Here is a 27,854-nt window from a genome sequence, read left to right on the forward strand (position 1 = left end):
ATGACCGCGGGCGGCCGGGCGCACCCACGGAGCGCCGGAGGCACCGACTGGGCGCCTGCACGGGGACCCAGGTCAGTGGCCGCGCAGCCGCAGGGCCGGAGAACTTGTCACCCCCGCTCCCGCGGCAGAGACGCCCCCGCCCGCGCCGCCCGCCAGCCCGCCTCGCCGCTTCCCGCTCCTTTCTCGGCCCCCGCCCCCCGCGGCTGCTCGGCCCTCCCTCTGCCAAGCTGTCTCTCTTCTCTTCTCTTTCTCCCCCCCCCCAGCCCCCCTCCTCTGCAGCCGGTGGGAGGGACTGGGACTTCCTGAGGTCCCAGGGATGGGGCCGGGGCCCAGTGGCTGCAACTGGACCAGGCCTCTGAGCGAGGAGGGGGCTCTGGCTGTGTGCGTTGGCCTGGGGGAGGGGACCAGCACCTGGGTGGGAAGGGGGCTACTGAGAGAGAGGCCCAGGGTGTGGGGGACATCTAGACAGAGGGCATGAGCTCCTGATAGCTTTCTTTTCTCCCATCCTGTGGGCCTCTCGCCTGGCTTCATTTGTCCCCACCTCCTAGCTAACTTCAGTCCCCGCGGCCTGGCTTCATTTGGCCCCCACAGCCTATGTTCTTTTGGGCCCTGTCGCCTAGTTTCCGCAGACCTTGCTGCCTGATTTCTTTTGTCCCCACGGCCTGCTTTTCCTAAGTCCCCATCATCTGGCTTTATGGGGTCGCCCTGCCTGGTTTCCTTAGGTTCTGCTGCCCGGTGTTTGCTCCCCTGCCTGGCTTCCATGGAGCCCTCTCAGGCTCACTTTAGGATGGGGCATCAGGGCTCAAGCTACACCTGGAGTGGCAAGTGGTGAGGATGTCAACAGCACTGCCAATTGTTCTGCAGTTGGGGCCCTGCCAGCACAGCCTGGATTCCTTTCTGCCTGGACAGCGACACAGCGTCCTCTCTTGTGATGGGAGGTGGGGCTGCAGGGTCCAAGGACACTTTAGGATTCTTGTCCTCAGTGGTTTGTCAGAGGAGCACTGGCTTGGCCAGTGCTGTCCCCATCTCTCTTTGGGGTCTGACAGTGATGACAGGGCTTTGGTAGGGGCTGGGGCTTGAGGTCGCGGCCTCATCTCCTTCCCCTTGCCTCCCTTCCTGCAGCCAGGCCTGACATTCAGGTGCCCTATAGACAGTTGTGGGCACAGAGAGGTTTTGAAGAGGCCTGGGGTCACTCAGCAGGTGGCTAGGCTGAGAGCTGCTGCTTCTCCTCATCCTGGAGAAGAGGGGGTGAGGAGGTGAGGCAGGAGGGCCCTGGGGGCAGGGTGGTTTCTGGGGTTTGCTGGCTCCTGCTGCCACCAGTGCCACCATCTCTTCACCCGGGGGCTCCCTCACCCCTCTGCTCTGGCCAGGATCTCCCCTCATTCCCAAATACTGGCAAAAGCAGGGTTAGGAGAGGAAGGAGCCGAGTAGGGAATAGTCCGTTTCCTTGATTTTCAGGAACTTTCCCTTCCTGCTTTAGGCCACCCTGAGCTTTATCCTGTCTTCCCCCAGGCACAGGCCAGGCGACCCAAGGTCCCAGCATGGAGTGTGTATCTATTTCCCACTGCTGAGTGTAGGGGTGTGAGGGCTGAGGGTGCCGGGGCGGGGGGGCGGGGCTCTGCGTTTCTGGAGGTGCTCTGTTATCTGTGTGGAAGGGTGAGTGTTCTGAGTGTGTGCTGGTATCCATATGTGAGACCAGGACTGTTTTGATTGAGTGCGTGTGAGAGAGTCTGTTGTGTGTGACTGTGACTGTGATTCGTGTGCGCGCGCATACCAGCGTGTGTGAGGCTGTGGCAGCGGGTGTCCACGTGGGAGGCCGTGATGAGTGGCTGTGATGGGAGACTCCAAGTGCCTGTGTCAGCGAGAGGCTGCCTGGGTGTGTCTGTGAAGCTCTGGCTGTGTGTGGTGGAGGTGGGGGACTTTGGGAAGCTCTGCCAGTGGTAGTGAGAGCCCGAGCGTGCGTCCCATCTTGGGGTGAAGTGAGCACTGGGTGTCATGTACCCCTGAATCGCTGGTGTGTGTGTGTGAGCATGTGTGCGCGCATACTCATGCCTGTGTTTACCCATCAGGAACAGATTGCTCTGGCTTCCCCACTGTGCGGAGGGGAGGAAGGGGGAGGAAGGATGGCTTGCTTTTGCCCAGCAGACCAGAAGCTTCCTCAGAAGTAGTGTGTGCAGTGTGCGTGCATGTTGGGGGGCAGGGAGAACAGCACACGTGAAGACCGTTGACGTTTCTGTTCCCCTGCTCACCTCTGGCTCTGTCGGAAAGACCATCTTCGGTTTTTTTCCTTACACATCAATGCTTCACATGCACTGCCCACCCCCAGCCCCCGTGTGTGTGTGTGTGTTCGTGTGCGCACGTGTGCACGCACGCGCACGTACACACAAGCTTGCAAGCATCGACCTCTGTGTATATATTCGAGGGTGTGTCTGCACCATAGCAGTGATGGGGCCAGGGGTGGGGTGTAGTGGGAGATGCTGAGGCAAATAGATCTTTGTCCCAGCCCCCAAGTCTGGAAAGCCATTCTGTCCATCCTTCTGTCTCCATGGAGGGCTCTGCAGCCTCCTTCCTGCCCCTGCCTCATCTGCTGCGAGCCCGCTCCCCTGTTGGCGGAGGGAGGTCTCAGTCAACCCTGTTGCTCTGCCCATCCCCCGCCTTTCGTGGAGTTCTTCCAGCTGTCTAACCTCCTGCTGCAGCGTCTGTCCCTCCAAGAAGGCCAGCCCCCAAGCCCCCACTCCCCCTAGACTTAACCCGACTGGTGTGTGGGCCTTTTCTGGATAGAGGGATCCTCCTGATTCTTCTAGAAGCCAGAAGGGATTCTGGACTGGGGTTAGGGGATGAGGGATTTGGCTCTTGTACCTCAGGTGCTGTGAAGCTATCCAGAGCCCATGTGCCCAAAGGGAGGATATGAACTTATCTGCCCCTTCCTGCTTCCCATTTGAGAGGCAGGGGGCTGGATCAGATGACTTTAGAGGGAGAAAGCCCAGACCTTTTGCACCGAGAGTGCTGCTTAAGTCCAGGCCTGCATATGTGAGCATATACAAGCCAGTGCCCAGGTCACCAGGCAGCATGCAGGGCCCCGAGTGGGGCTCCACATGTGCGCACGGCTGGTGGGATTCAGACTCCCATCTCCCCAGGACACCTCCCAGCTGCCCAGCCAGGCCTGTCACGGGAGGCCCGCAACACGCCCGCACACACGTGCAGCAGGGCACGCACGTGCTGATCTCAGGGTCCCCACGGTGCAAGAGGCTGGGGGGTGGGGGGTTTGAGCGCTCAGAGTCCGGGCTGCTGCCAAAATCCATCGGAATCTTGTCCGCCCCCCCCCGCCAGGCCCCCATCTCCGGCTGTGGAGGTCACAACAGCAGGTGCGGATACCCCCCTCCCCAACTCACTCACATTGCCGCCTCCTTTTCCACAGCCTCAGCCAGAGGCTGGAGCTGGGGGACCGCTCCCCCTGCCTCCCTCCTGGCCCCCCTCCCACTGGTGCTCAGCTTCTCCTGCCCCCTTCTGCGGGGGAGGAGGGGGCATATGTTTGGGTGGGGTCCTTTCCCCTGAGCATGGGGGCTTGCTCCCGGAGCGGGTGGGGATGGGTAGCCCAGGAGGAGATACGGCTTGAGTCCTAAACCCAGGCATGGCTTCTGGGTCCTGTGCCACTTAGGGTGGGGGCACTGAGAGCTGAGAGCAGGGCCAGGTCTGGATTCAGAGAGAAAGGAGGAAGAGACAGGGGGAGACACCGCGGGGAGCAGGAGGCTGCCCCATGGCCAGCCGGCCCCAGCCCAGGAGCTGGCCCCTGACCCAGGCCCGCCCCCTCCCCCATGGGGGGCCTGCTGGGCCAGCTGCCAGGGGCCAGGCCTCCCTCCTTGGCCTCCGCCCCACCCCCGGCCTCTGGACCGCTCAGGCCTCTGCCCCCCCCGCCACCGCCCACGCTGTCCAGGCTGCCTAGGCCTGGTGGGATCTGGGGGCCTCCTGGCCTCAGCCCCTCCTCCCCATCCTGGAGCTTCCCGCCCGCCTAGACTGTCTCTCCCAGCCGCCCCCTCAGCCAGCACTGTTCCTCCCTGTCCACCATGTCCTTGTCCCTGCCTTTGCCCCTGCCCTGTCTCTCACTTTCCCTCTCTGTCTCCAAGTGTAGGTGTCTCTCTTCCCCCACCCTAATTCCTCTGCAGGTCTGAGGCCCCTAGAGTTTCCTAGGCCTTTGAATCAGCGGGTCGTCCTGCCCTGGGTTCTTGCCTCATTCCCAGGATGCATCTTCTAGGGCTGTGGTAGGGAGACAAGAAGGGGATGAGGCCCCAACACAGAGTGCCTTTTCCCTTACCCCGGTGGATCCTGGAGTCTGGGGTTGCCAAGGGAGACTGGAAGCTATGGAGATGTCACCTTGGCCCCTGCTGTGGGCCAGATGCCCTCCCTCAGAAGGATGCTTCTGACCTCACCTCAGCCCCAGGCCGAGGGGGGTGGGGTCCAGGCCAGTGACCTCCGCTGGATCTCAGTTTCTCGGAGGTACCACGTGGGGCCTCCCCGTTCATTCATTGTCCAGGCCAGATTGAACCTACCTGACCCTCAACACACCCACACCAACCAGCACCCTGAAGCCCGAAGCTCAGAACACGCTATTGCACATCGACACACACGCGGTCGGAGCTGGGCCCCAGGCAGTGGTGCCCAGAACCCCCAGTCCCATCCTGGATGTGGCAGGGGTTCCCCAGGGTTGGGTTGAATAACTTAAACTGCCTTGTTTCTACAAGGGTGAATAGAGGCTTTCCCAGACTCACACTTCCCTTTCTTAGGTTTTGCCTTCAGCTGGGCAGGGGCTGAGGGTTGAAGTGCAGGGCACCTGAGCTCCTGCTGGGGCTGGCACGAGGGGTCTCAGGCCCTGGATCCTAAGCAAGAAACTGGGTAGTTGAGGTCCTTGATCTGGAACACATCACTGTGTCAGTGTCCCTGCTGGCGACTGTCAGCCTCTGTGGTGTCAGCATTACTGAGGGCTGGTGTTACTCTGCGTGACTGTCCATCTTACTGACTCTGCCAGCATCCCTGTGTGACTGTGGATGTCACTGTCATTGTTAGCCTATGTGACTGTCAGTCTCATTGCATCTTTGATTCTGAGGTTACTGTCATTGTGACTGTGTCAGTGTTAACAGGTGTCATTGCCTTGTTTGTTGATGTCATTGTGTGTGACTGTCACTCACTGCATCATTGTCACTGTGGTGACTGTCAATATCCCTGTATGTCATTGTCAACAGTGCAACTGTGTCATTTTCACTGGGTGTTGTTATCAGTGTGTAATGTCTTTGTGTCATGGTGGAACGGTGACAGTAAGTTGGGGGCCCAGGGTTGTCTCTTGATGTGTCACCTGTGTGTGTGTGTATGTGTGTGGCAACACTGTGGGGTTCTGTGTCAGGAGAGGTGCTGGGCTTCTGCTTACAAGGGGTTTGGGCTGCTGGGCACTTGCTAGTGGGGTGCCCTCTGTTCCCTCCTCATTTCTGGGTCTGGGGCTGGCGGCCAGGCTGGGCCTCTGGAAGGGTCTGCAGGGAGCCTGGGCCAGTTTGCATAGCCCTCATCTGGGGCTTTATGGGATTTATGCTCCAGCTCTATCCCAGAGCCATGGGGTGTGGACCTGGAAAATTCCTGGGAAAGATGCTCTTTGCCCTGAGATGGGTGGCCTGAGGTGAGCTAGGGTAGGGCAGAGCTGTAGCTTGGATGCCTCTGGCCTCAGCTTCCCTGCCTGGGAATGGGTCCAGCGGGGACTCGGAGGGAAGAGGGAAGTGAAATTGGCCTGGGGCCCCCTGGACCTGCAGGTGGGGTGGGATGGGGGTTTTGTCCACCCTTATGCCATGGGGGCTGGGCTCCTGGATTCATAGGCAGAAGCCCTCCAGCCCCCAGGAAGCCCTGCTCTTGTCTCAGATCAGCCAGCGCTGCTGCACTGACGGCATCCTCTCCTCACACTGCAGGAGGTGGGTGGGCTTGGAGAGATGCTCTTGGTGGGCACAGAGACCCTGTTGGGGTCTCTGTCACTCTCTCTGGGTCTCTCTCCCTCTGTCCTTGAATCTCTGCCCATCTCCTATGTTCCCTGTCTCTCTTCCTGTGACTCTTCTTCCATTTCTCCCTGTCTTGTTCTTTTCTTGTCCCTCAGGGTCTCCGCTCACTGCTTTCCCTCTCTCCTTGCCTCTCTGTTCCCCCCTCCCTGGGTCTCTCCCTTTTCTGGGTGTCCCCAACCGTGCAGCATCTGTCGTGGTACCCCATCCCCCCTCTCTGCAACGCTTGCTCTCAGCAGCGCCCGTCTCCCATGGCTGCAGCCCCGTTGGCCCAGGGCCCGGCCCTTACAGTAACTCATCGGGCTGATGGAGGCGACTTTGATGAAGAAGCCTCCCCTCCCCCTGTGGGGACCCGGGTGTGTGTGTGTGTGTGTGCGCGTGCGTGTGTGTGTTGTATGCCTTACACTCGTGCCAGGCCATCTCCTCACCCGCACAGCCCTCCCAGCTGGGACCAGGAAGGAGCAGGGAGCACAGGACCGCCCTGTCCCTCTACTCCCGTTCTGTGATGTAACCTCTGTCCACTCTGCCGGCCCGCCTGCCTGGTTCCTCTCCCGTGTGGTGGGCAGTGGGCTGGCTCTGAGGAGACGGCATGGGTGGACGGCAGAGAGGGCTGGGGAGGGTCTGAGGGCGCCCTGCAGGGGTTGAGCTGGGGAACCACATAGGCCTCCAGCCTCCTATCTCCCTTTCTCCAGCCCCAGCTCTGAGTTTAGCACTGGTTCATCCTGGGTTCGGTTGCTCTGAGTTTAGCACTGGTTCATCCTGGGTTCGTTTGCTCTGAGTTTAGCACTGGTTCATCCTGGGTTCGTTTGCTCTGAGTTTAGCACTGGTTCATCCTGCGTTCCTTTCTTCGCCCCACCACTTGCTGACTGTGACTTTGGCCATTGTCTTACCCTCCTAGGCCCGAGGAGTAGCTAAAGATGGGGGAGTGGCAGAGGGTCAGGAGCCAGGCCCGGTGGTAGCAAAGGCCTCAGGGGTCACAGATGTGGGAGGGGGAGCTGAGGCCAGTTGGGGCCTAGAGAGTTGAGCTGTGCCAGGGAGGGGCAGCCGGAGCTCCTGTGGCTGTAGCTGGAGGATCACCAGGTGCAGAGGGGAGGGCTCACCTTGTGAGGGGTGAGTGTAGCAGTGGGTAGGCAGGAGCCCTTCCCATAAAGGAGGCCCCGGAAGTCAGATTCTCTCCGGCTCCCCCACCCGCCGCTCCAGGCTGACAGCCACACTTGTCTCCCCTGCTGTAGCTCTTTCTGCAGTGTCTCTGGCTGTTTCTCTGGCAGTGTGTCCGGCTGTGCGTCTGCATGTCCCTGGCAGTGTCTTGAGTGGTATGGATACTTCCTGACTGAGCATCTGGCTGTGTCTCTGGCTCTCTCGCTGGCAGTTTTCCTGGGTGTATGCCTGTTTGTGTCTATCAGTTCCTCTGGTATTTCTCTGCCTGTGTGTCAGGCAGTTTCTCTGGCATGGTTTCTGACAGTGTCTCTGGCTCTCCGGCTATGTTGCTGATGGTTTCTCTGCCTGGGCTGCTTACTCTTCCTCTGATATGTCTGCCTGCGTCTGGCTGAGTCTTTCACAGGGTTTCTTGCGGGTCCTTTGGTTGTGTGTTGGCTGTTCTCTGGCCGTGTTTCTGGCCGGTTATCTGGTTTATCTACCTGTTTCCCTGGCTTTGTCTGATCGTGCCCGGCACAGTCTCTCCAGTCTGTGTGTGGGCTCTTTTCCTGGGGCTCTGTCTCTTGTTTTGGGCAGTGTCTCTGGCTAGTGTCTTTGCTGTGTGTCTGGCTGTACCTCTGGTAGTGGCCGTGGTTGAGTGTCTGGCAGTGTCCCTCTCTGGATCTCTGCTTCTGTCTTGTTGACAGTCCCCCTCTCTCCTCAGACTGGGGCGGGAGAGTCAGGTTGGGAACCTTTCCTGCAGGAAATAGTTATTTCCCTGCCCTCAGGTGTGGGCATGTGCTGGGGTGGAGGGGGGTGAGGGCAGCTGGACCCATCCCAGGAAGCAGGACAGCAGGTAAGGGGGCCACTGGATCCATCCTGGCTTCTAGGAACATGTCCTGAGTGTGCTTTGTGTACCCACGTGGGAGTGTGTAGACACTGATGCATATCTGCTGGGCTGGGGCTCCCAGGCGGGCTGGGGCTCCCAGGCTCCTGGGCTGAAGGACGGGCTGTGGTCCCTGACAGGGAAAATCCCTCATCCTTCTCATGATCATTAGTGTCCACTAAAGCAAAAGCCACATCTGACCTGGTCGCAATGTACCACTGCCCTGGTACCCTGCTGCTCTGAACTTCCCAGAGCCCAGTGGGGCAGGGCTCACTGGGGGATCGGGGTGGGTAGGGGGAACATGGCAGGGGCAGATCCGAGGGGCTCTCTCCCCAGGAGCCTGGCAGGGGGCCTTTTATTCGAGGCAATTTGGAGAAGTATAGACCTCCAATCAAGTTAGAACATCACCCTTTCAGTTTGTGATGTTTATAGCTAATTAGCTAACCTTACCAGTGAGTTATTTTTTTCCTAGAAAAATGGCCCTAGCATTACCAGTGATCTGTAACCCATCCTGCCTCTAGCGGCTGTAATGAACAACAACATCGTAGGTTGCCTTCTACCATCTTAGCAGACCTCTGCCTACAGATGCCAGTAATGTTTTCTGTTGCTTGAAGAGGATCCTGAGCCCCATTAAGAAGGGCATTTGGGGTCAAGGTGCCCTGGCCCTAGGGCTGGGATTTCCCAGTCTTGCCTGAGAGGAGTGGGGGCTCCCCAGGAGGCTCCTGCCGGGGCTGATGCTGCCCCTTTCCCCGCTGCCCACTCTTTCCCAACAGATGGCTGCTCCTGTCCCATGGGCCTGCTGTGCCGTGCTTGCTGCTGCCGCTGCCGTGGTCTACGCCCAGAGACACAGTCCACAGGGTGAGTGCTGGGCGGGGGAGCTCCCTGCTGACCCCCTCTGGGAACTGAGCGTGAACCCTCCCCGGCATAGCTGTACTCAACCCACCCAAGAGCCACCTACTGCCATAGGCTGGCATCGTCACATATGAACATGAGTCATATAACACTGATATACGGGGTGACCCACTGATGTCATCCCATAAACACAGTCCCCCAGTCACTCCTGGGTGGTCTCATGCTGATGGTATCTCTGGCTTGAGATGATCCGTCCCTCTGCCCACTAGCACTGATACAGGGTACAGGCAGGTGGGATGGGAGTTGGGGGCAGCTAGGGGCAGGGCCCTGTCCAGTATCTGGTGAAATGGGGTTCCCTCGGATTTATGGGAGTGCAGTGGGAGGCACTGGGACAGTGGGTAAGAATATTTCCCCTTATCCCAGAAGGAATACAGGGACAGAGATGGTAGACTGAGAACAAGGTGTGGGGATGGTCAGGGTGACAAGTGGGAGAGGGTGGGCACATCAAGGAAGGGGCCCGGTCAGTGAGCTGGGGTGGCTGGAGGGGGCAGGGATTGCTCAGGCTGCGCCACTGGCAGCCTCCTGCATTTCCCGCACCACCTGTCCAGTGAGTGCTGAGTCCTCACAGTCCACAGGGCAAGGAGCTGCACCCCTGCTGGGAAACTTTACCACTAGCCCTTCTGCATGTGAGGCAGCATCTCAGGCAACCACATCAGTACAAGGTCTGACCTCGAAACTCCTTGAACGAGGGAGGCTCCAAGTGTAGGGAGCTCCCCGCTTGGTTGTGTCCTGCCCCCCACCTCAGTTGGCTCAGGTAGAGGCAGAGAAGGTGGGGGCACCTCTGGGGCCCAGGCGCAGAGCAGACCCTAATGGCTGAGCTCCATGACCCTCAAGGCTGTGGGTTCAAGGAGGGCAGTAGGTCGAGGCTCCTGTGGCCTCTTCCTCGTGAGCCCAGCACTGAGGCCCAGAGAGAGCCTGGCCTGCCCCAGGGCTGCTCCACAGTGGGCAGGGACTGAAGGGACCACCAGGCCAGCGCATCGACCCCCACCTGCAGTCGGCCCGCCTGGGGGTCCTGTGCTGACCAGACCAGCCTAGGCCCGCCAGCGGTCTTCCCCGTTGGCCTCGCCCCTGCCCTGTGTGTGGGCATAGGCTGCACCTCTGAGAGTGTGAGACTGTCCTTGTGTGTTAGACTGTGTTCTTGTGTGAGTGAGACTGTGTCCCTGTTTGGGTGTGTTTCTCTGTGTAGTTATATCCTTGTGGGCTGTGCCCTGTGTGTGACATAGTTGATGTGTGACCGTGGCCTTTGTGGGGTTGTGTCCTTGTGGTTTAGACTGTACCCCATGTATGATAGTTTGTTAGTTTCTCTTGTGTTTCTGTCTCGTCGTGTGTTCGTGTCCCTGTTAAACTGTCTCCCTGTGTGTGAGACCATGTCCCCATGTGTAACTGTGCCTCTGGGTGACAGTGCCCTTCCTGTGCATGCATGTGACCTTTTATCAGGTGTTACTGTCCCTGAAGTGGGACAGTGTCCCTGCGTAGCTGTGACCTTGTGGATGGTTGTCCTGTGTGTGCTTTTTCTTCTTTGTGGTGACTGTCTTCATCCTATGTGTGTGGTGACGTGAAGTTGCTTAGGACGCCTGGGGGGACTGTTTCCAGCATGTGGTCCCCATGTGAGCCCATGTGCACAGGTGTGAGGGAGCTGTCAGCTCTATCCCTGTGTGTCCTCGATGTCCATGACCTCATCCTGTCTCTGTCTCTTATCCTGGCTTCTAACAACCTTTTCACAGCTGATTCCTTTGGAGCATTTGTCACCGCATCAGGGCCAAGAAGCCCATCCTCCCCCTGCTGCTTGATTTAATTTCTGAAATGGACAGCACATCAGTAGGGGCACCCACGGGGTGGGAGGAAAGCTGTCCAGAGACAAAGGATTAAATCACTGCCATCTTTGGAGCTGTTGCATGGCTGTGTGTATTGCTATTGCTGTGTTAATTGTAGCAGTTGTGACACTGTGTGATTGTCATGTCACATTACCCCCTCTGCCTCTGCGTTGTGGCCTGTAGTTGTCACCTGTCATTGTATTGTCATTTTTTCATTCCTGCCCTGCCCTTACATGGTTGGTTTGTCACTGTTAGGTTGTGTTTCCATTTCCTTTGTGAGGCAGACAGGGTTCCCCACGTGTTACCCCACTGCCATTACATTCGTTGTGCTGTTGGGTTGGTTTCCTCATCTTGCGGCTGTACCTGCCCCCCAGTATTAAAGGGCCATACCGGGGCCGTGTTAGTTCTGAGCTGCTGTTGGTCAGTGTCCATGTGTTGCTGCTGGAACCGTGACGGCCACGCCCCCTCCACGACGGTCAGTTTTCAGCCTCCTCCTCAGGCCGCTGGATGCAGAGTCTCTGCTGGGGTGGGTGGGGGGGCGTGCAGAGAGAGGGGCTTGGCATGTTTCCTGGAAGCTCCAGGTTTTTGGAAGGGAGGCTGGAGGGGGGGTTTCGTGGCTAGGGCTGGTGGACTGGGGGCGCTCTATGGCTTGAGCCGTGGACACTGGGCCTCTGGTCAGAGGGAGGCCCCCAGTCAGTCTCTGGTCCAGCCTCACAGCTGTGGCCTCCAAGGCCCCCCGGCCACCACCCTTCCGCCTGTTCATCCTCTGTTCGGCTGGTCCCAGGCCCCACAGACGAGTGGTCAGGGCTGGCTGGGTTTCCTGCTTCCCTCTCCTTTGATGGGGACAGAGAGGCTCAGAGAGGGGCGAGACAGAGACAGGCAGCGGGGGAGAGAGCTGGAGATACAGAGAAATCCCCGGCACAGGGAGAGTGACCAAGGCCGCAAACAGGGACAGATGTTTCAGCACAGAGAAAAGCAGAACTGGGAAGGGGTCTATAAAGGAGGGAAGGGGGCGGCTGGTGGCATGGGGCGGGGGGTGGGGGGTGGGGATCCCTACCCCCTGCAGCCCTAGTGGTGTTAACAAGTCTAATTAAGAGGCCACTGGCCCAACTTAATTGGCTCGTGAAGAGGAATTGCCTCTGAAACTCCCCGGGCTCGGCGGGGTGGCTCTCTGGAGGGGAGCCGTGAAGGAGTGTTAACAGGGATCCCGCGGCCGCCCCACCCCCCGCCCCCTCCCCCCTCGCCCTGCCCCTCCCACCCTCACTCCACAGATCTGGCCGGGACCAGGGAAGCATCTGTCCTCCCAGGCTGGGGGGGGCAGGATGAGGAGGGTAGATTCACATCTCCCGGCGCCCGCTTCTCTGGGGCTGTCTGTAGAATCGGTGCCTCTGTCCCACTCGCCTCCCCACCTAGCGCCGCCTCTGGACAGGTGCTCCCTCCCGCCCTTCCACTCCAGTCTCCTGGGCTCCGTCCATCACGCCTGGGTTGCCGAGGCCAGGGCTGGGGTTTGCTTTTGGCTCTGACAGGCCCCTCCTGGGGGCAAGAGAGGAATGGTCAGAGAGCTCCCTCAGTCCCAGCACTCCCCGACCCACACCCCAAGCAGTTTCTGCCTCACGATGATGTTGACAGCTGCCAGGGGTTCCCTAGGGCTCCTGGCCTGGACCCTGCCCGTTCTCCCTTCTCCTGCTGCCGCCCCAGCCCTGTATGGTTGGGAGCGGGGGGCTTGTCAGGGGCTCAGAGTCAGGGAGAGGGAGAGAGGCAGGACAGGAAGACAAGGATGGGGAAGATGAAGAGATGGGAAGAGACAGAGGGAGGAGTTCGGGAGAGGGGCCCCTCAGCCCCAGCTTGCCTGGGTAGCAGATGTCAGTGACTGGGGCTGGGCCTGTTGGTGGCAAGAGGTTGGGGTCATGGGGGTCAGGAAAACTTTTAAAAGGACCTGGGGACTGGAGGTGAACTGGGTCTTCTCTCTCAGCACGCTACACAAACTCTCTACAGATACACATACACACACAGTCCCCAGACGTGCACACGCACGTACGAATTTGGAGGCACTCACATGCCTGTACCCTTGTACGGCCGCACAGGAATTTTGCATACCCCTCATCTCCCCAGGACACTCACACCGTGAGACTCAGAGCCTCTCGGCCTGGACTCCTCACTTGCGCACATTCACGGGCTCTCATCCGTGCACGTTTGCCTGGGGGTGCTGGGCGGGGCTGTGACCTGTGACTTTTGCCTTGTGCCCTCCCCGGCCCCCACAGAGACACCCCACGTGCAGTACGAACGCCTGGGCTCAGACGTGACTCTGCCGTGTGGGACGGCGAACTGGGATGCATCTGTGACGTGGCGGGTGAATGGGACAGACCTGGCCCCTGACCTGCTCAACGGCTCTCAGCTCGTGCTCCATGGCCTGGAACTGGGCCACAGCGGCCTCTACGCCTGCTTCCACCGCGACTCCTGGCACCTGCGCCACCAAGTCCTCCTAAATGTGGGCTGTAAGTGTTACTCCCAGCACCCCTCATTTGACCTCCCACTTCACTCAAGGGCGTTGTCCATGAGGCCCAGACCCTTGGCCTGGTTCAAAGCCCCTTCCTGGTGGTAGTGGTGGAGGCCCTGACCCTTGCCCTCTGATCCTGTTTGAGCCTGCTCTTCTGACCTCTGAGCCCAGTCTCACTCCGTTTGCAGACCCCTGGCATTTTGCACTTGTATCCACCCCCACTGGAGATCTTTGAGATCCTGAAATCCTGTTCCCTATGACAAGATGGGCACAGGAGGGCTGGCAGGCATGGCCCACCTGGGGCTTGGTGGGGAAGGATCCTAGAGTCACAGCTCCGAGCTGGAGTGGCCTCACTCCACTGTGTCCTCTCACAGGTTCTGGCCCTGAGGGCCTTAGGGAAGAAAATGGGGTATACGGTTATGCAGGTAGAGGTGTGGCACTCTGGGAAGCTCCAGGGAAGAAGGAAGGCTTCCTGGAGTGTGAAGCACACGGAGGCTTGGAGGATTTGGAGGATACACTGAAAAAGTTCTTTCTGGCAGAGAGCTGAGTGCGACCATAGGTTTCAGAGGCTGGGAGGGCATGAAAAGGCCACTTGGGTTGGTATAAATGGCAGAAGGGAGCTGAAGGACGGGACGGGGTAGATCATGATCCTAGAAGCTGGGGAGTGACATGATCAGAGTCATGTTGTTTAAAGGTCCCTCTCTCTGTGCTGAGGGGAGGCAGGTGGATGGGCAAAGGCAGGGGCAGGAAGGAGGCTGTTGCTGGGATGCAGGAGAGATGAGGGGGACCTAGGACCGGGGCATAGAGTTGGGGAAGTTGAGAGGGGGTGATTGGACCTCCAGGAGCTGGTGATGGATTGGAGGTAGGGAGGACAGGAGAATAGAGAGGGGGAAGAGTCAAGACGGCTGGTGGTACCAATCGCTGCAACAGAGACAAGGTTGAAGGGTCAGCTGGAGGAGAAGATGGCATGTTCTGTTTACACGGTGTCTCAGTTTGGGTTTCCCTAGAATCAGGTGAGAATTTGCATACAGGTGGTCTGTTTGGCAGGTGACAGAAACATCATAAGGGAATGGGAAAGTGATAGAAAAGGTAGTTAAGCTAGCCAGTAAAGGGGGAGTTATCTAGCCACTGCTTCTGGGCAACTGGCGCTTAACCCGCCGGGGGAGCCCTGGGAGCCAAGGCAGAATGTGTGCCTCAGAGTTCTCCTGCCTAAGGAGTGCGGGGGCTCAGATGCTTATACACTAAGGGGTCGGGGTGGGGCTGCTTTAATTCCCAAGCACTTTTGCCCTGATGCCCTGACAGGCAATGCAGGTTTCGGTGGCCAAAGGAAGCTCTGAGGCAAATAACTGCAGAAGCGGTCAATGGGTACAGGTGAGGGATCTGCGGCACCACCATCTGCTATAGACTTGTTGGGTTGTGGTCCCCGGGGGACAGCCGGGAGTTGATGGCTGGTAGCCAGTGAATCTGAGGGTCTGGGACTCGGGGAGAGGCCTGTGCTGGAGATGGGAATTTGGGGGGTTGTCAGCATTAACTCCTTGGGAGGTGGTGAGATGGCCAAGGGTGAGATTGTGGGATGAGGAGAGAAGAGGACCCAGAACCCAGCCCTGAAGACCATCACCATAAAAGGGGTTGATGGAAAAAGCGAGCCACAAAAAGAGATGAAAGATCAGAAGGATCCGGCAGGAAGGTAGAAGAAAGAGCAGGTGAGTGTGATTCAGAAGAGGCGTTTGGAGAATCGGGATGGTGAGGTTATCAGTGTTGCTGATGGTCATCTGGGCAGGCCTCTGGAGCTCAGCCAGAGGCACCAACTGACAGAATAAATACTCTGAAAATAGTTTCTTCTTGAGCCAAGGATTCAAGCTTCTCTGGCCTCATCCTACTTGGGTGATGCACCCCACTGTCTGAAGATGGTTTCTTTACTCCTGGGAGCTACTGAGGGGAGGAGATGCTTGAGGGACCTGGGAGCAGGCCCTTTCCCCACTATCAGGAGACTGGTGTGGACAACCGTGGGAAATGTTAGGCTGAAGTGTTGCTCGGGGTCTGCCACAACACTGACCCATCAGTGGGGCTAGAGGAGAGGTACAGGTATGTTTTGGTAGGGATGTTCCTTTCCCCACGGAAAAGCTTTTTTATGTGTTCAAACTGGAGAGATGGCAGTCATCACGAAACGCCTTAGTTGCAAACCGAGGGTGGAGTGACCCCTGTCGGCCAGCTTGAGATATGCAGGATCAGCCCACCAGCGTCCTCCTTGGCCCACCACAGGGTGCATTAGAAGTGGACCACGCAGCCTAACCCTGGGCCCTTACACGGGGAAAAAGGCCATATATTGAGTGGCATGCAAGGAGTATGAGGCCAACTTGGTACAACTCACCCATACCCTTGTCTTCTCAGTTCGAGTCCCAGAATTCCTCAGGATGGACAAGGCTGGCTGTGATGGCTGGGCCTTGGTGGCTCTGGGCCCTCATTCCTGATGACTCGGTTTTCTTTGAGAGGTCACTGGAAGGGGATTGGGTCTAGATGTAATGCCTGCAGCCATACCCACAGCTGCCCTTTGTGACCAGAGCCCAGACCTGTTTTTTTATAAGTTTTTTTTGGTTTTTTAATTAATTAATTACTTTATTTATTTATTTTTGGCTGTGTTGGGTCTTCGCAGCAAGCAGGGGCCACTCTTCATCGCGGTGCGCGGGCCTCTCACTATTGCAGCCTCTCTTAGTTGCGGAGCACAGGCTCCAGATGCACAGGCTCAGTAGTTGAGGCTCATGGGCCTCACTGCTCCGCGGCATGTGGGATCTTCCCAGACCAGGGCTCGAACCTGTGTCCTCTGCATCGGCAGGCAGATTCTTAACCACTGCGCCATCAGGGAAGCCCCAGACCTTTTATATATAGTGCTGACCACTCCCCAGGCCCTGCCTGTCAGAGGAGAGCTGGCCATGAGTTGGCTGTAGCATTAGTTACAGATACTTATCTCTCATTGCCTTGTTTCCTTCTAAAGAGTTGGTCAGAGGAACAGGGGACATTAATCATGATTGTTTCAGTCACTTTATATTAGTAACAAGAGACTGGGTTTGGCAACACTCAATATCAAATTATCCTTCTCGCCAGTGCTCAGAGAACAGGACAGAGCTACCCCTGGTTTGTGGGCCATTCAAACTAAAAATTATTCAATATTTATCCTAAACATACAAGATTTTCATGTCTCTATTTCCAAGGGAACCTGATCATAAAAATATTCCGTTGAAAGTCCCCTTAACCAGGCTGATCCCTGAACTGCTTCCTCCTGACCCACCTTCCTGCCCTCAGGCAGATGGTCACAGCCAGCAAGGAGGCCCCTACCCGGGGTGATGAAAGGACCCCCACATTAGGAAACAGGATCACAAGGTTCCTTTCAGTAGCATCCTTTTGTTTCCTTAGACACTGCTAATTCCATGTCATTCTGATTTTAAGCTGAAATAAATCAGAGATTAAGTGACTAATTTTAAATAGACAGTTCTTTGTCCAGTTTTAAAATATTTGTATTTGATGGGTCAGGACAGGAACTCCCGAACCCCTGGTTCAGCCTCGCTTCCTCCTCAGCTCTGTTTGGTGGGGAAGGAGAGAGCAGCCTGTGGTTGAAGAAGAAATTGGGGAGGAAAGATGGGTAGAAGGCGGGCATTTAGGAGTCCAGAAGTTGGGGTGCCTCGAGGGGTGTCACGAGATAAGGTTAGGACAGGCCGTGGGCCTTGAATGCCAGGCAGGAGGAGGAGTGTGGGTGCGGCCCGGGCGGGGCTGGAGCTGGAAGGGTCACCCCGCCCCGCCTGGCCTGACCTGGCCTGGCCAGGGGTGTGGGCAGCCTGCCCCTCCTCCTCTCTGAGCCGGCGGGCAGGCCTCGTGCATGCCGGGGGCTCCAGCCCAGGCGGGCTGGCGAGATGAGAGGAAAAACATGCGGTTTGGTGGGCTGGACATGGAAAAACAAGCCAGTTAGGAAAACAAACAAATCCTGGGCCAGCGGGGGTACACGCACGCATGCACACGCACACACAGCCCCGCGTGGGACTCAGGGACGCCCTGCCACAGGCTGATGCTGTCACTTGAACATCTCAGGAGCCCCCATGGGGGCAACTCAGGAAGTCTGGGCATCCAGGAGCATGCCTGTATGTGAAATCATGACACATATGCGTATGGGCTTTTGCTCACACACAGCCTCTAACCTGCTCTCACACGGTGTTCAGCTCATACGTGTGAACACACTTGGAATTCTGGGCACCTTCCCACACCCACAGTTCGCAAAATGCATTCACACTTATGTTCCGTCTCATACGCAGTGTCTCAGGTTTGTAGTCCCGCTGTCACTTTTTCACACACAACAGCGCATTTACACGCATTTGCATGGAGGACCTCAGCCACACAGCCTCACACGTGTAGACAATCCCCAAGTCACACAGCCTCACCCCGAGCCCCACACAAATGCAGTCACCAGGCCACGCACAGCCAATCGCAGTGACACTGCTGCCGAGTCCCAGTCACACACAGGAAGCCTCTCGGAGTTACGCACACAGCCTCACAATGGCAGTCTCTTACAAACAGCTTCTCCCCTGACTTGCAGCGCGCTCCCAGCAGGCCTCCTCATTGCATACTGTCCCACAGCCTCACACTTGGTCTCTCTCAGCACCCCCACCTCCGCCCACCCGGCCCCTCAGCTGGGCTCCAGCTGCAGCAAGTCACTCCTTTTCTTCCTTTTCTTTGTTTTTCTTTCCTCCTTTTCCCTCTGAGAAACCTGGTCCCTGTCAGGAAACCCAAGCCCTTCCCTACTCAGGGCCCAGGGCCAGGCAGGAGTAGCCAGATGACAGACAAAGCCCTGCCTGCCCTCCCCACCGCCCCCCATGACCTGCCCAGTCAGAGAGGAGAACTGGTTTGCGGGGGGATGTCTGAGGGGAGACTGGTCCGAGGGGAGAGGACGGTCAAAGGGAAATGGAGGAAACCGGCCAATGAGGAGGCTGGGCGGGGGCGGGGGCCTGCGAGTCCAGTGCCATGGCCCGCTCTGCCCTCCAAAGAGTCCCAGGTGGCAGGGAGCTGACTCTGCAGGCTTCAGTCCCCGCCCCGCCCCCCGCCCAGTGCCCTTCTCCTTTGAAGCTGGGGGTAAGGGAGGGTGGTGGTAGGAGGGGGCAGTGGAGGCTTCTCAGCCAACCTCGGAATGTCCTTTCCTCCTGGGGTGGCTGCCAACTCCGGCCTGGCCCACAGGCCCCCACGAGGCGCTTCCTGTGTCCTTGGCCACCCCCCACCTCCACGCCTCTGTGTCCCTGGGCAGATAGGCACGGCGTACGTGAGGCGTGCAGGATGAACACGGAAGAGACACAAGATGGACGTGGGGCCAGGAAGGCTTCCCGGGGGAGGCAGGCAGCAGCGGGCAGAAAGCAGGCTGCCCCTCGTGCAGGCTCAGCTGGCCTCCAGCTCTCCCCTGCAGGCCAGGGGCTGGAGCCACCTCTGCCCACAGCGTAGCCCACGCCACCTGCCACATACAAGCTCCCCTCATGCCTCTCTGACCCCTTCATCTCTCCTGCTGCAAAGCCAGACCGGGCCCTGGGGGTTCGGCCCCAATACATACATACTTCACGTATACTGGACATGTACATGCAGTCACACACAGTCATCCACAATCCCGTGCACACTGTGGATGGAAGCCCACGGCTCCCCAAGTATCGCCACGGCCACTCAGCAAGTGTGGACATGCACTCCCCCTCACCATCCCTGGCTTATTGAGCCGCCCCCCTCCCATTTCCTGTCCACCTGTCAGGCAGAGGGCGGGGTGGGGGGGCACAGGAGGGAGGTGTCAGTGTCCCTGGAGCCGTGGACGGACATGCCTTGCCTGGGTCAGATCACAGAAGCTGCCTCCTTCCAGGAACCTGAGCCGGCTGTCCTCATGCCTTACCGAATGCCCGAGGGTGGGACAGCTGGGCTAAGTGCTCACGGCAGCAAAAAGAGTGGTTAGACAGCAGAGAGGACTTCCCAACTATGTGTGTGTGGTCGTGTTGGTGGGTATCCCCGTCCTGAAGTTTAGTACCAGCTCTGGCTTGCTGTGTGGCCACAGGTAGGTCCCCATCCCTCTCTGGCCCTCCGCGTTCCCCAGAGTAAAGGCAGCTGCTGACCATATAAAGGGCTTCTTTTTTCTTTTTATAAATAAATTTATTTAGTTATTTATATTTGGCTGCGTTGGGTCTTCGTTGCTGCACTCGGGCTTTCTCTAGTTGCGGCGAGTGGGGGCTACTCTTCGTTGCGGCACGCGGGCTTCTCACTGCAGTGGCTTCTCTTGTTGCGGAGCACCAGCTCTAGGGTCATGGGCTTCAGTATTTGTGGCACACGGGCTCAGTAGTTGTGGCTCTCAGGCTCTAGAGCGCAGGCTCAGTAGTTGTGGCGCATGGGCTTAGTTGCTCCACGGCATGTGGGATCTTCCCGGACCAGGGCTCAAACCCATGTCCCCTGCATTGACAGGTGGATTCTTAACCACTGCGCCACCAAGGAAGTTTCCTAAAGGGCTTCCTTAGGGGTCTGTGATGGAGAAGCTGGGGGCTGGGGCTGGGGTGAGGTACACACCAAGGGAACAGCAGCTTCCTCTCTGCGCACACATGCAGTCACACATAGACATGTGCTCTGAGAGCCGTACACATAGACATTCCTACATACGTACCCACATTCCATCACACGTCACTCATTCATGTCACACACAGACACATAGGTGACATGTGTGCATATGAACAGCCGCCCAGTGCTGTCGTTCATGTGGAGCCACCAGGCCTGTCCTCGTGTTTCTCATTCTCTCCCGAGGGGAAGCCTGGGATGTCTCTTCTCCAGGGAGTGCACCCTGATCACCCCACCAACCAGAGGACCCGGTCAAGAACCCCCCTTGGCCTCTGTTGCACAGTCTTCCTCTGGAAATGGACGCAGTGTGGCAGGAGATTTGGGGCTGGGGCCGATTCCCCCAGACATCACCTCCGTCCTGTGATCGATGAGCTGAGGCCTGCAGCCCCCTGCTCCCCACGTTCCCGCCTCCATTGAGCAGGTGGGGGGGCTGTCTCTCCATACAGCCCTTGCTTTCCTTTAATTAAACATCTGGCTCTCTGTGGCCTGGGAAGCCTCAGACCCTCGCTGACAGCACCCTCCCCCCGCCACCTCTGGCATTGCTGATGGGTTGAAGGGGGAGAGCTGGGGTTCTGGGGCCCACCTGTCCCCACGCTAACGCAGGGGACTGGGGGCTCCAAGAATGTCCTGACCGTGCTGTCCTCACCCCCAGTGCCGCCGCGGGAGCCCGTACTCAGCTGCCGCTCCAACACTTATCCCAAGGGCTTCTACTGCAGCTGGCATCTGCCCACTCCCACCTACATCCCCAACACCTTCAATGTGACTGTGCTGTGAGTAGATGCACCTTTGACCTGGTTCCAACCCTGACCTCTGACCTCTCCCCCGGCCCCCCATCATGCCCCCCAGACCCTAGCCCAGCCTTGGGCTTGACCTTCCCCCAGCCTCTGCCCTACCCGACCTTGATGTTGGTAACGGTGCCTGGGCTTCATCCCTCCCCAGGCATGGCTCCAAGATTATGGTCTGTGAGAAGGACCCGGCCCTCAAGAACCGCTGCCACATCCGCTACATGCACCTGTTCTCCACCGTCAAGTACAAGGTCTCGATAAGTGTCAGCAACGCTCTGGGCCACAACGCCACAGCTATCACCTTCGATGAGTTCACCATTGGTGCGTGGGGAGGGGGCGGGTCTCTGCTGCATACTCCAGTGGGAGTAAGTGGATGTTTGCCAATGTGTATATGAGCGTTGGTGGGGGTGTCCACATTGTGTGCCCAGGTATATGTGGAACGTATAATGTGTACACATATTGCGTGGCATGCATATACCTGTGAACATCTGAGTGGATGTCCTTCACCTGCTGGGGCCGAGAGAGCTCTCCAGCGGCTCTTCCCATCCTCTCTCTGGCTCCCAGAGCATGCAGGAGGGGGAGGGGGGCAGGCTGGGCCAGACCCTTGCGCAGCTGCAGCCTCCACCCCCCCACACACACGCTAATGGCTTCCTTACGGCCTGTGATGAATGAGGTGTCAGAACAGGAGACAGGACTGGGACAGATATCGCCCTCCCCCAACCCCCATCCCAGCCAGACCCTCTACCCGCCCCTGCCCCATCCCAGCCAGACCCTCTGCCCGCCCCTGCCCCATCCCGGCCAGACCCTCTGCCCACCCCTGCCCCATCCCAGCCAGACCCTGTGCCTCCGCCTGCCCCCCACCCCCAGCATGGCTGGATCCCCAGCCAGTCTCTCGCTATGTGAGCTGGGCTCTTAGATGCTCTCATCAGATTCTCAGCCCACTTCCAACCCAGATCTGCAACACCTGTGGACTGTCTTTTAACTTTGACCCACAAAGCAGCTTCAAACCCAGCCTCTTCCAAGCGAGGCCATGTCTCAGTTTGGAACTGGAAAAGTTGAGGTGAAAAGCCAGGCTTGGGGAAGTATATGATGCTGGTACAGGCTGGGGTGACCCAGGTGATGATGAGGGTAGTGGTAGGGCATGACATAGGCTTAGTAATTGGGATGCTGGTCATCATGAGGACGGGGTTGATGATGGGATGAAATTTATGATGTTGATATCATGAGCTGGTGACAGTGGCTCTAGTGACCGGCATTGGTGATGACAGGGACGTGAAAGGTGGAAGCAATGAGATGGTTGTTAACGGTGGTTGCCAAAATTGACACCAGAGAAGAGCGATGATTATTGATGTGCATTGGTTGACATGGCGGCTGGGGTTGACGAAATGGGGTTGTTCCAAGAGATCAGTGTGGTACTGAAGCTGTGTTTCCTCAACAGTGAAGCCTGACCCTCCAGAAAATGTGGTAGCCCGGCCAGTGCCCAGCAACCCTCGCCGGCTAGAGGTGACATGGCAGACCCCCTCGACCTGGCCTGACCCCGAGTCCTTTCCTCTCAAGTTCTTTCTGCGCTATCGACCCCTCATCCTGGACCAGTGGCAGCATGTGAGTGCCCTGCCCAGATCCCGAGAGCCTGAGTCAGAGCCACACGGCGTGGGAGGCCCCTGTATCCCTGCTGCTAGCTGTTCCAGTGTGAAGCCTGAGGGCAGTCAGAGAGGCTTTCCGGGGGGAAGAAGGGACCAGGTGGGCCTGGAAGGATGGATGGAGCTGAGGGAGATGACCTGATCTAAGGTCCTTAGGGGTTCCTGGTGACCCCCATTAGGGCAACAGGAATGCATCTATCGTTGTGGCTCCGCATGGTAGTGGAGAGAAATGCTGGGAGGCAGATGGCAGGCAGTGTTTCCCTTTTCTTACCTCCGGCTTCAGCCCTGATCAGACATCTCCCTTTTACACTCTGGGCCAGGCTCTGAGCCTGTGCTGGACCCAAGGGGCAAGATAGTCTCTGTCTTCAAGGACTCACAGATGGGCTCAAGGGGTCAGAATCAGGCAATAGAGTCAAGCTCAATCCAGGGTATGAGCTCAGGCCGTGATTAGTGTCATGGCTCCAAAGTCAAGTCCACCTTAGAGGTCAGCTTAAAGTTATGGGTCAGAAGGTGGTCTGGACTGGGAATGAAGCAGTGGAAGGGGGGCAGTATGGGGTCAGGCTGTGGTCTGGGATGTTGATCAAGCTACGAGAGTGAGCTCTGGGGAGCAGCCAGGGGTTTGGGGCAGACTTGAGTTTCTCTCTCCTTGAGGGCCCTGGGCCCATAGGGCTGTGGGTGCTACGTGGCCTATGAGGTGTGTGGGCTAGGTCTGGGGCTGGGAAGGTGCGCCCTGGGGCAACCCAGGCTGGCACCCAGGGTCAACCTGTGCCCCCACCGCATCCACCTGGTTCCAACCTCATCTCCTGCGCCTCTCCCAGCTGGCCTTTAAAACGCGTAATTCGATTCCAGGGCGCCTGTTCTGGTTGCAGGCCTGGCTCCCACAAAGGCTGCTTACATGCTCATATGTTCCCTGACAGAGTCCGGAGTCCCTCCCGCCTGGCCAGCTGCCCGCGACTAATGCATTGCTAATAACCAGGGTCTAGTTTCACAAGCCCCCCTCTCCTGCTAACTAGCTACAGGCAGCAGCCCCGCGCGTCGCAGTGCACACGCCTTGCAGTGGACCTGGCACACTGCCTACCACACACACACGGGAACATGCACGCACACACGTGGCCCCCAGCAGGAACCGTGCTCCCTACGTGCGTGCAACTAACATGCCAAGGCCACCCACTGGCCTGCACCGTGGGCAGAGCTGACCCCAACGCTGACGCGGGCAGAGCAAAATATGTGGGCTCTGTAGCAAGAACATGCATGGCCTGTGGCACATGTTATCCCTGCTCCATGTCACATTGGTATTGTGGTTGGCTAGATTTATGGCTCTTTTGAACTTGAGTTTTGCTCTGAACAGAATGGACTCTCCCCAATCCTTAAGCTTGGAGAGAGGCAGGTGTATGATTGGGAGGGGGAGTGGAGGGGAGAGCAAAGAAAAACATCACTTGGATTTTCAGGAGGATGTGAGAGATACAGGTCAGGAATTACACAAGAATTGGGCACTGTGAGGTCTGGCAGGGGCTGTCTCAGCATGGACGAGGGGGAGGCGAGTACTGGGACCCAGCATGGGTTCCCTACATCTTCTGCTCTGGGCCTAACTCAGCAGGAAGGCTGGGAGGGCATGTTTGATGTCTGCTGCCACAGACTGGATGGAGGACTCCTAGGTAAGGCGGATGCCAGCAACTAGGGAATTCCTGACAGTTGTGGAGCCATTCTCTTAAGGGGGTGGCTTAAGGGATCAGTGACAACCTAACAAGAAGGCCCCAGGCCTAGGAGATGTGGCTTCCAGGAGGGCACTGCGCTTCTAGGCCACATTCCTAGAGGTATGGTTGGTTGCCCACCAATGAGGTGGTAATTTGATCTGCTCCCCATGGCCCTCTCCCTTCGGGGAAAGACAGATGTGGAGATCCGGGGGACAGAATCGAAGGAGGAGGCCCGAGGGTCAAATCCTGGGAAGAGGGAGAAGGAGCCGAATGAGCTAGGGCTCCTTAGCCAGAAGGGGTCTTTGCAGAGCTAAAGGGGACTGGGGGACCAGAGGTGGAACTGGGCCCCAGCTCCAAGAGAGGAGGGTCCCTGGGGCCCGCCGATCTTCCAGGGCTGGGAGTAGGACTTACTGAGCCCAGATCTGAGCCCAAAATGGCTCTCATACTGACTCTGGCCTTTACCAGTACCTCCTATCTCAGGCTCACAAACCCTGGAGGAACTGGGAGGCTTTCCCACCCCACTTGGACCCAGCTGCCCACACATGAATCCACATACACACACGCACATGGGCTCACAGACTGTCAGGTCAGGTAGCCCAGACCCTGGTCTTCTTGGGGGAAGAGTGTAACAGGGGCCAAAAATGCCCTGAAGCCACATGTGGCCCAGAGCGGGCCCCCTCCTCCGCCCCTGCCGGCTGCCCCTGTTTACGAGGCGCCTTAATGAGGCAGCGGGTGCCGCTGAGATGAACCAGAGCCCAGCCTGGGCCTGGGAGGGGCTCCGGACAGGCAGGCCAGCCTGGAGGGTTGGGGGAGACCCTCAGGATGGGGCCGGCCAGGGCAGGGGTGGGGTGGCCACGCCTCCAGGAGGAAATGGAGCAGCTGTCCTGCTGTCCTGCCGCCCCAGGAGCTGCCCCCCACCCCTTTTCCACCTCAGGCAGGGCGATGACCGTAAGTGAGGCCACCCTGAGGGGGAGACCCAGCTGGGGCCAGGCTGGTGGGTGGGCCAGGCTGGTGGGTGCGCCAGGCATCTGGGAGCCCAGGCTCTGAGCTGGAACCCATGATAACGACAGAGCTGGCTGAAGTCTCTCTGGTGCTCACCATGTGCCTGGGTCCTCATTACAACCCTGTGAGAGAGCTCATTAACGCCATTTTACAGATGAGGACCGCAAGGCATGTGGAAGTTAGGTGACTTAGTCACCTAGTTAGTAGGGGATGGAGCTAAAATCTGGACTCGGGCAGCCTAGCTCCATGCCTGCGTTTGTAACCTTCCCTTTAAACAGCTCCTTGATGGAGTTGGAGAGGGCGGCACATTACACCTCTCTCACCCCATTCCTCTTGTCGCCTCCAGCTGGAACTGAGGTCGGGAGTGGGCTGGGGCTAGTGAGAGAGCTGGGGTGACAGCAGAGTGAAGACAATGAGCAAAGTCCTCCTTACTCTCCCCTCGGGGCATTTCTCATCTCCTTAAAGATCTCCTCCCTCGGGACTGTCTTTGCTCCCTGTGGGGGCGTGGGATGGGGGTGGTGTCTCCTCCCAGAGAAGTCTTCACTCTCCCAGGGGTATTCTCAGTGTCCTCCCCCCAGGGAAGTCCTCATTCCCTCCAGGGGTGTTTTCACTCCTCTCTCCCCACAAGTGTTCTCACTTCTTCCGGGGGTGCCTCAGTCTCGTGACCCCCAGGGTCCGCTGTCCCTATACACCCCCACCCCGTGGTTTGGCTGCAGGTGGAGCTGTCGGATGGCACAGCGCACACCATCACGGATGCCTACGCTGGAAAGGAGTACATCATCCAGGTGGCGGCCAAGGACAATGAGATTGGGACGTGGAGTGACTGGAGTGTGGCCGCCCACGCCACACCCTGGACTGAGGAGCCGCGACACCTCACCACCGAGGCCCAGGCCCCCGGTGAGCCCGCCCCCTGGGCTCCCTCCTGCTCCTCCTGGGACTTGGAGCATCTGCCCCAGGGGTCTCCACAGTCTGTGTGGCTGCCACACTCCAGTCGGTCTGTCCAGCCCCTGCTGTTCCTTGTCCTTGCTGTCTGCACATTCTCGGTAGGGACCTCTGGGTGCCTTGGGGAAGCAAAGACCTGCCTGATGGGTGAGGCAGGGGCTGTCTGACAGGAGAGGCAGCCCTGGTCTGACACAAGAAGCAGGAGCAGTGTGCCCGTGGACCCCAGATGGAGGTGGGACTCCAGCCCCGGCCCGGCCCAGCCCGGCCCTGAGTCTCCCCCATGTTCCCCAGAGACCACGGCCAGCACCACCAGCTCCCTGGCACCCCCGCCCACCACGAAGATCTGTGACCCCGGGGAGCTGGGCAGCGGCGGAGGACCCTCAGTGCCCTTCTTCATCAGTGTCCTTGTCACCCTGGCCCTGGCTGCCGCTGCCGCCGCTGCCGGCAGTCTCCTGATCTGGTAAGTGGAGTGAGGCTGGGTGGTGGAGGGGAGCCCGAGGGGACCCCGACCCCACCCTCTTCCCTCAAAGCCTCCTGCCCTGTCCCCCCAGAGCCCGGCATCCCGTGAGGACATGCCAGCGCACCTGCAGAGGAGCAGGAGGCCGGAGCTGAGCCCGAAGACCCCGGTTTCTATTTTGCACACGGGCAGGAGGACCTTCGGCATTCTCTTGAGACACAATTTGTAGAGACCCCGGCAGGCCCGGGCCTGCCGCCCCCCCAGCCCCGCCACACCACGCCGGCCCCCCTCCCCGCTCAGGGCAGGGGGCCATGCAGCTAACCCACCCACCAAAGAGCACCCACACCTCCGTCCTAAGCCCTGGGGCTGGGCCCTCCAACGCCAGCGACTCCCAGGAGCCCTTGGGGGCCTGAGGGGAGCCCCTCACATCACAGTCTCGCCTCCTGTCCCAGCGTCCTGTCTGTTCCAGGGTCTCTGTTGCCACCATCAGATTATAAGCTCCTGATGCTGGGGGTGCCCGGCCATCCCCTTCCCCCGGCACCCACACTTTTCAGTGCCCCGCCTCCGCCCCTGTTTTGTACGACCCTCCCCTTTTCCTGCTCCTGCCCCGCAGTATTTAATGCCCTGTCAGTCCCCTGTAGTCTGACTCAGTGGTAACTTGCTGTATTTGAATTTTTTACAGATGTATATACGGGGGTGGGGGGTTCTCATTAAACGTCACCATTTCATGAGTCCTTGGACCGGACCCGCTTTGGGAGGGTAGCCCTTGTCCAAGGACCTCTCCCCTTCCAGGCCTGGAGGAGGGAAGCAGTTAGAGTTGGAGAGAGACAGCCCTCCCCAGACAGGTGGGGAGAGGCAGTTCAGCTCTCAGGCAGGTGTGTCCGGGGACGGGGCTTCCCGCCTCTTTGGAGGGTAGAGCTCCCTGGAGGCCATGGGCAGAGTTTTGGGGAACGAGGGGCCCCAGTGAGGCAGGTCCCACGCGCGGCGGTGGGGGGAGGCATCCAGTCAACCCCGGAGGCTACTGAATCCTGGCAGGGCCAAGGTCTGTCAGGGGTCATCTCCGGAGCTGCCTTCCACGGGTGCCCAGGCCTGGCTTTACCCACGGGGCAGAGGTGCAAGAAGGGAAGGAGGCCGGGCTTCATCCTCCGGGCGGAGGGGTTGTCACCCCTGCCATTCAGGAGACACAGGCCGGGGTTCTAGCAGGTCAGGCCTGGAGCTCAGCCAGGGCTGAGAGTGCAGAGCGCAGAGTGGCCAGGGCAGGCAGGGAGGTTGCCCGAAGGAGGCCACTTGGCACGTGACCAGGCATTGGCCGCGTGCTTCAGGACGGGAAGCACGGAGTACGAGGTTTACCCCAGGTTTAGATTGCAGTGAGGACTCAGTGTGAGTGGGAGGGGAGCGGGCTTCGGCTTTACAGGGTACTCAGTCTCTGGGCCAGCGCCACAGCCTCTGC

The 27,854-nt window shown here is 58.7% G+C and overlaps 1 protein-coding gene across 1 annotated transcript; it reads left to right on the top strand.

Annotated features, from left to right (window-relative positions):
- Positions 1–26,817, top strand: CNTFR (ciliary neurotrophic factor receptor; the record flags this gene model as incomplete). The annotated part of the gene is made up of 10 exons (XM_079706700.1): positions 1–71; positions 723–828; positions 8,823–8,907; positions 13,037–13,270; positions 20,537–20,654; positions 20,824–20,990; positions 22,108–22,271; positions 25,722–25,902; positions 26,239–26,407; positions 26,646–26,817. Exons 3-10 carry the CDS (start codon positions 8,823–8,825, stop codon positions 26,815–26,817), a joined length of 1,290 nt encoding a protein of 429 aa, XP_079562826.1. The 5' UTR covers positions 1–71; positions 723–828.
- Positions 26,818–27,854: the final 1,037 nt, after the last annotated feature.

Source organism: Hyperoodon ampullatus (genome assembly GCF_949752795.1).
Source record: "Hyperoodon ampullatus genome assembly, chromosome: 6".
Lineage (NCBI taxonomy): Eukaryota > Metazoa > Chordata > Mammalia > Artiodactyla > Ziphiidae > Hyperoodon > Hyperoodon ampullatus.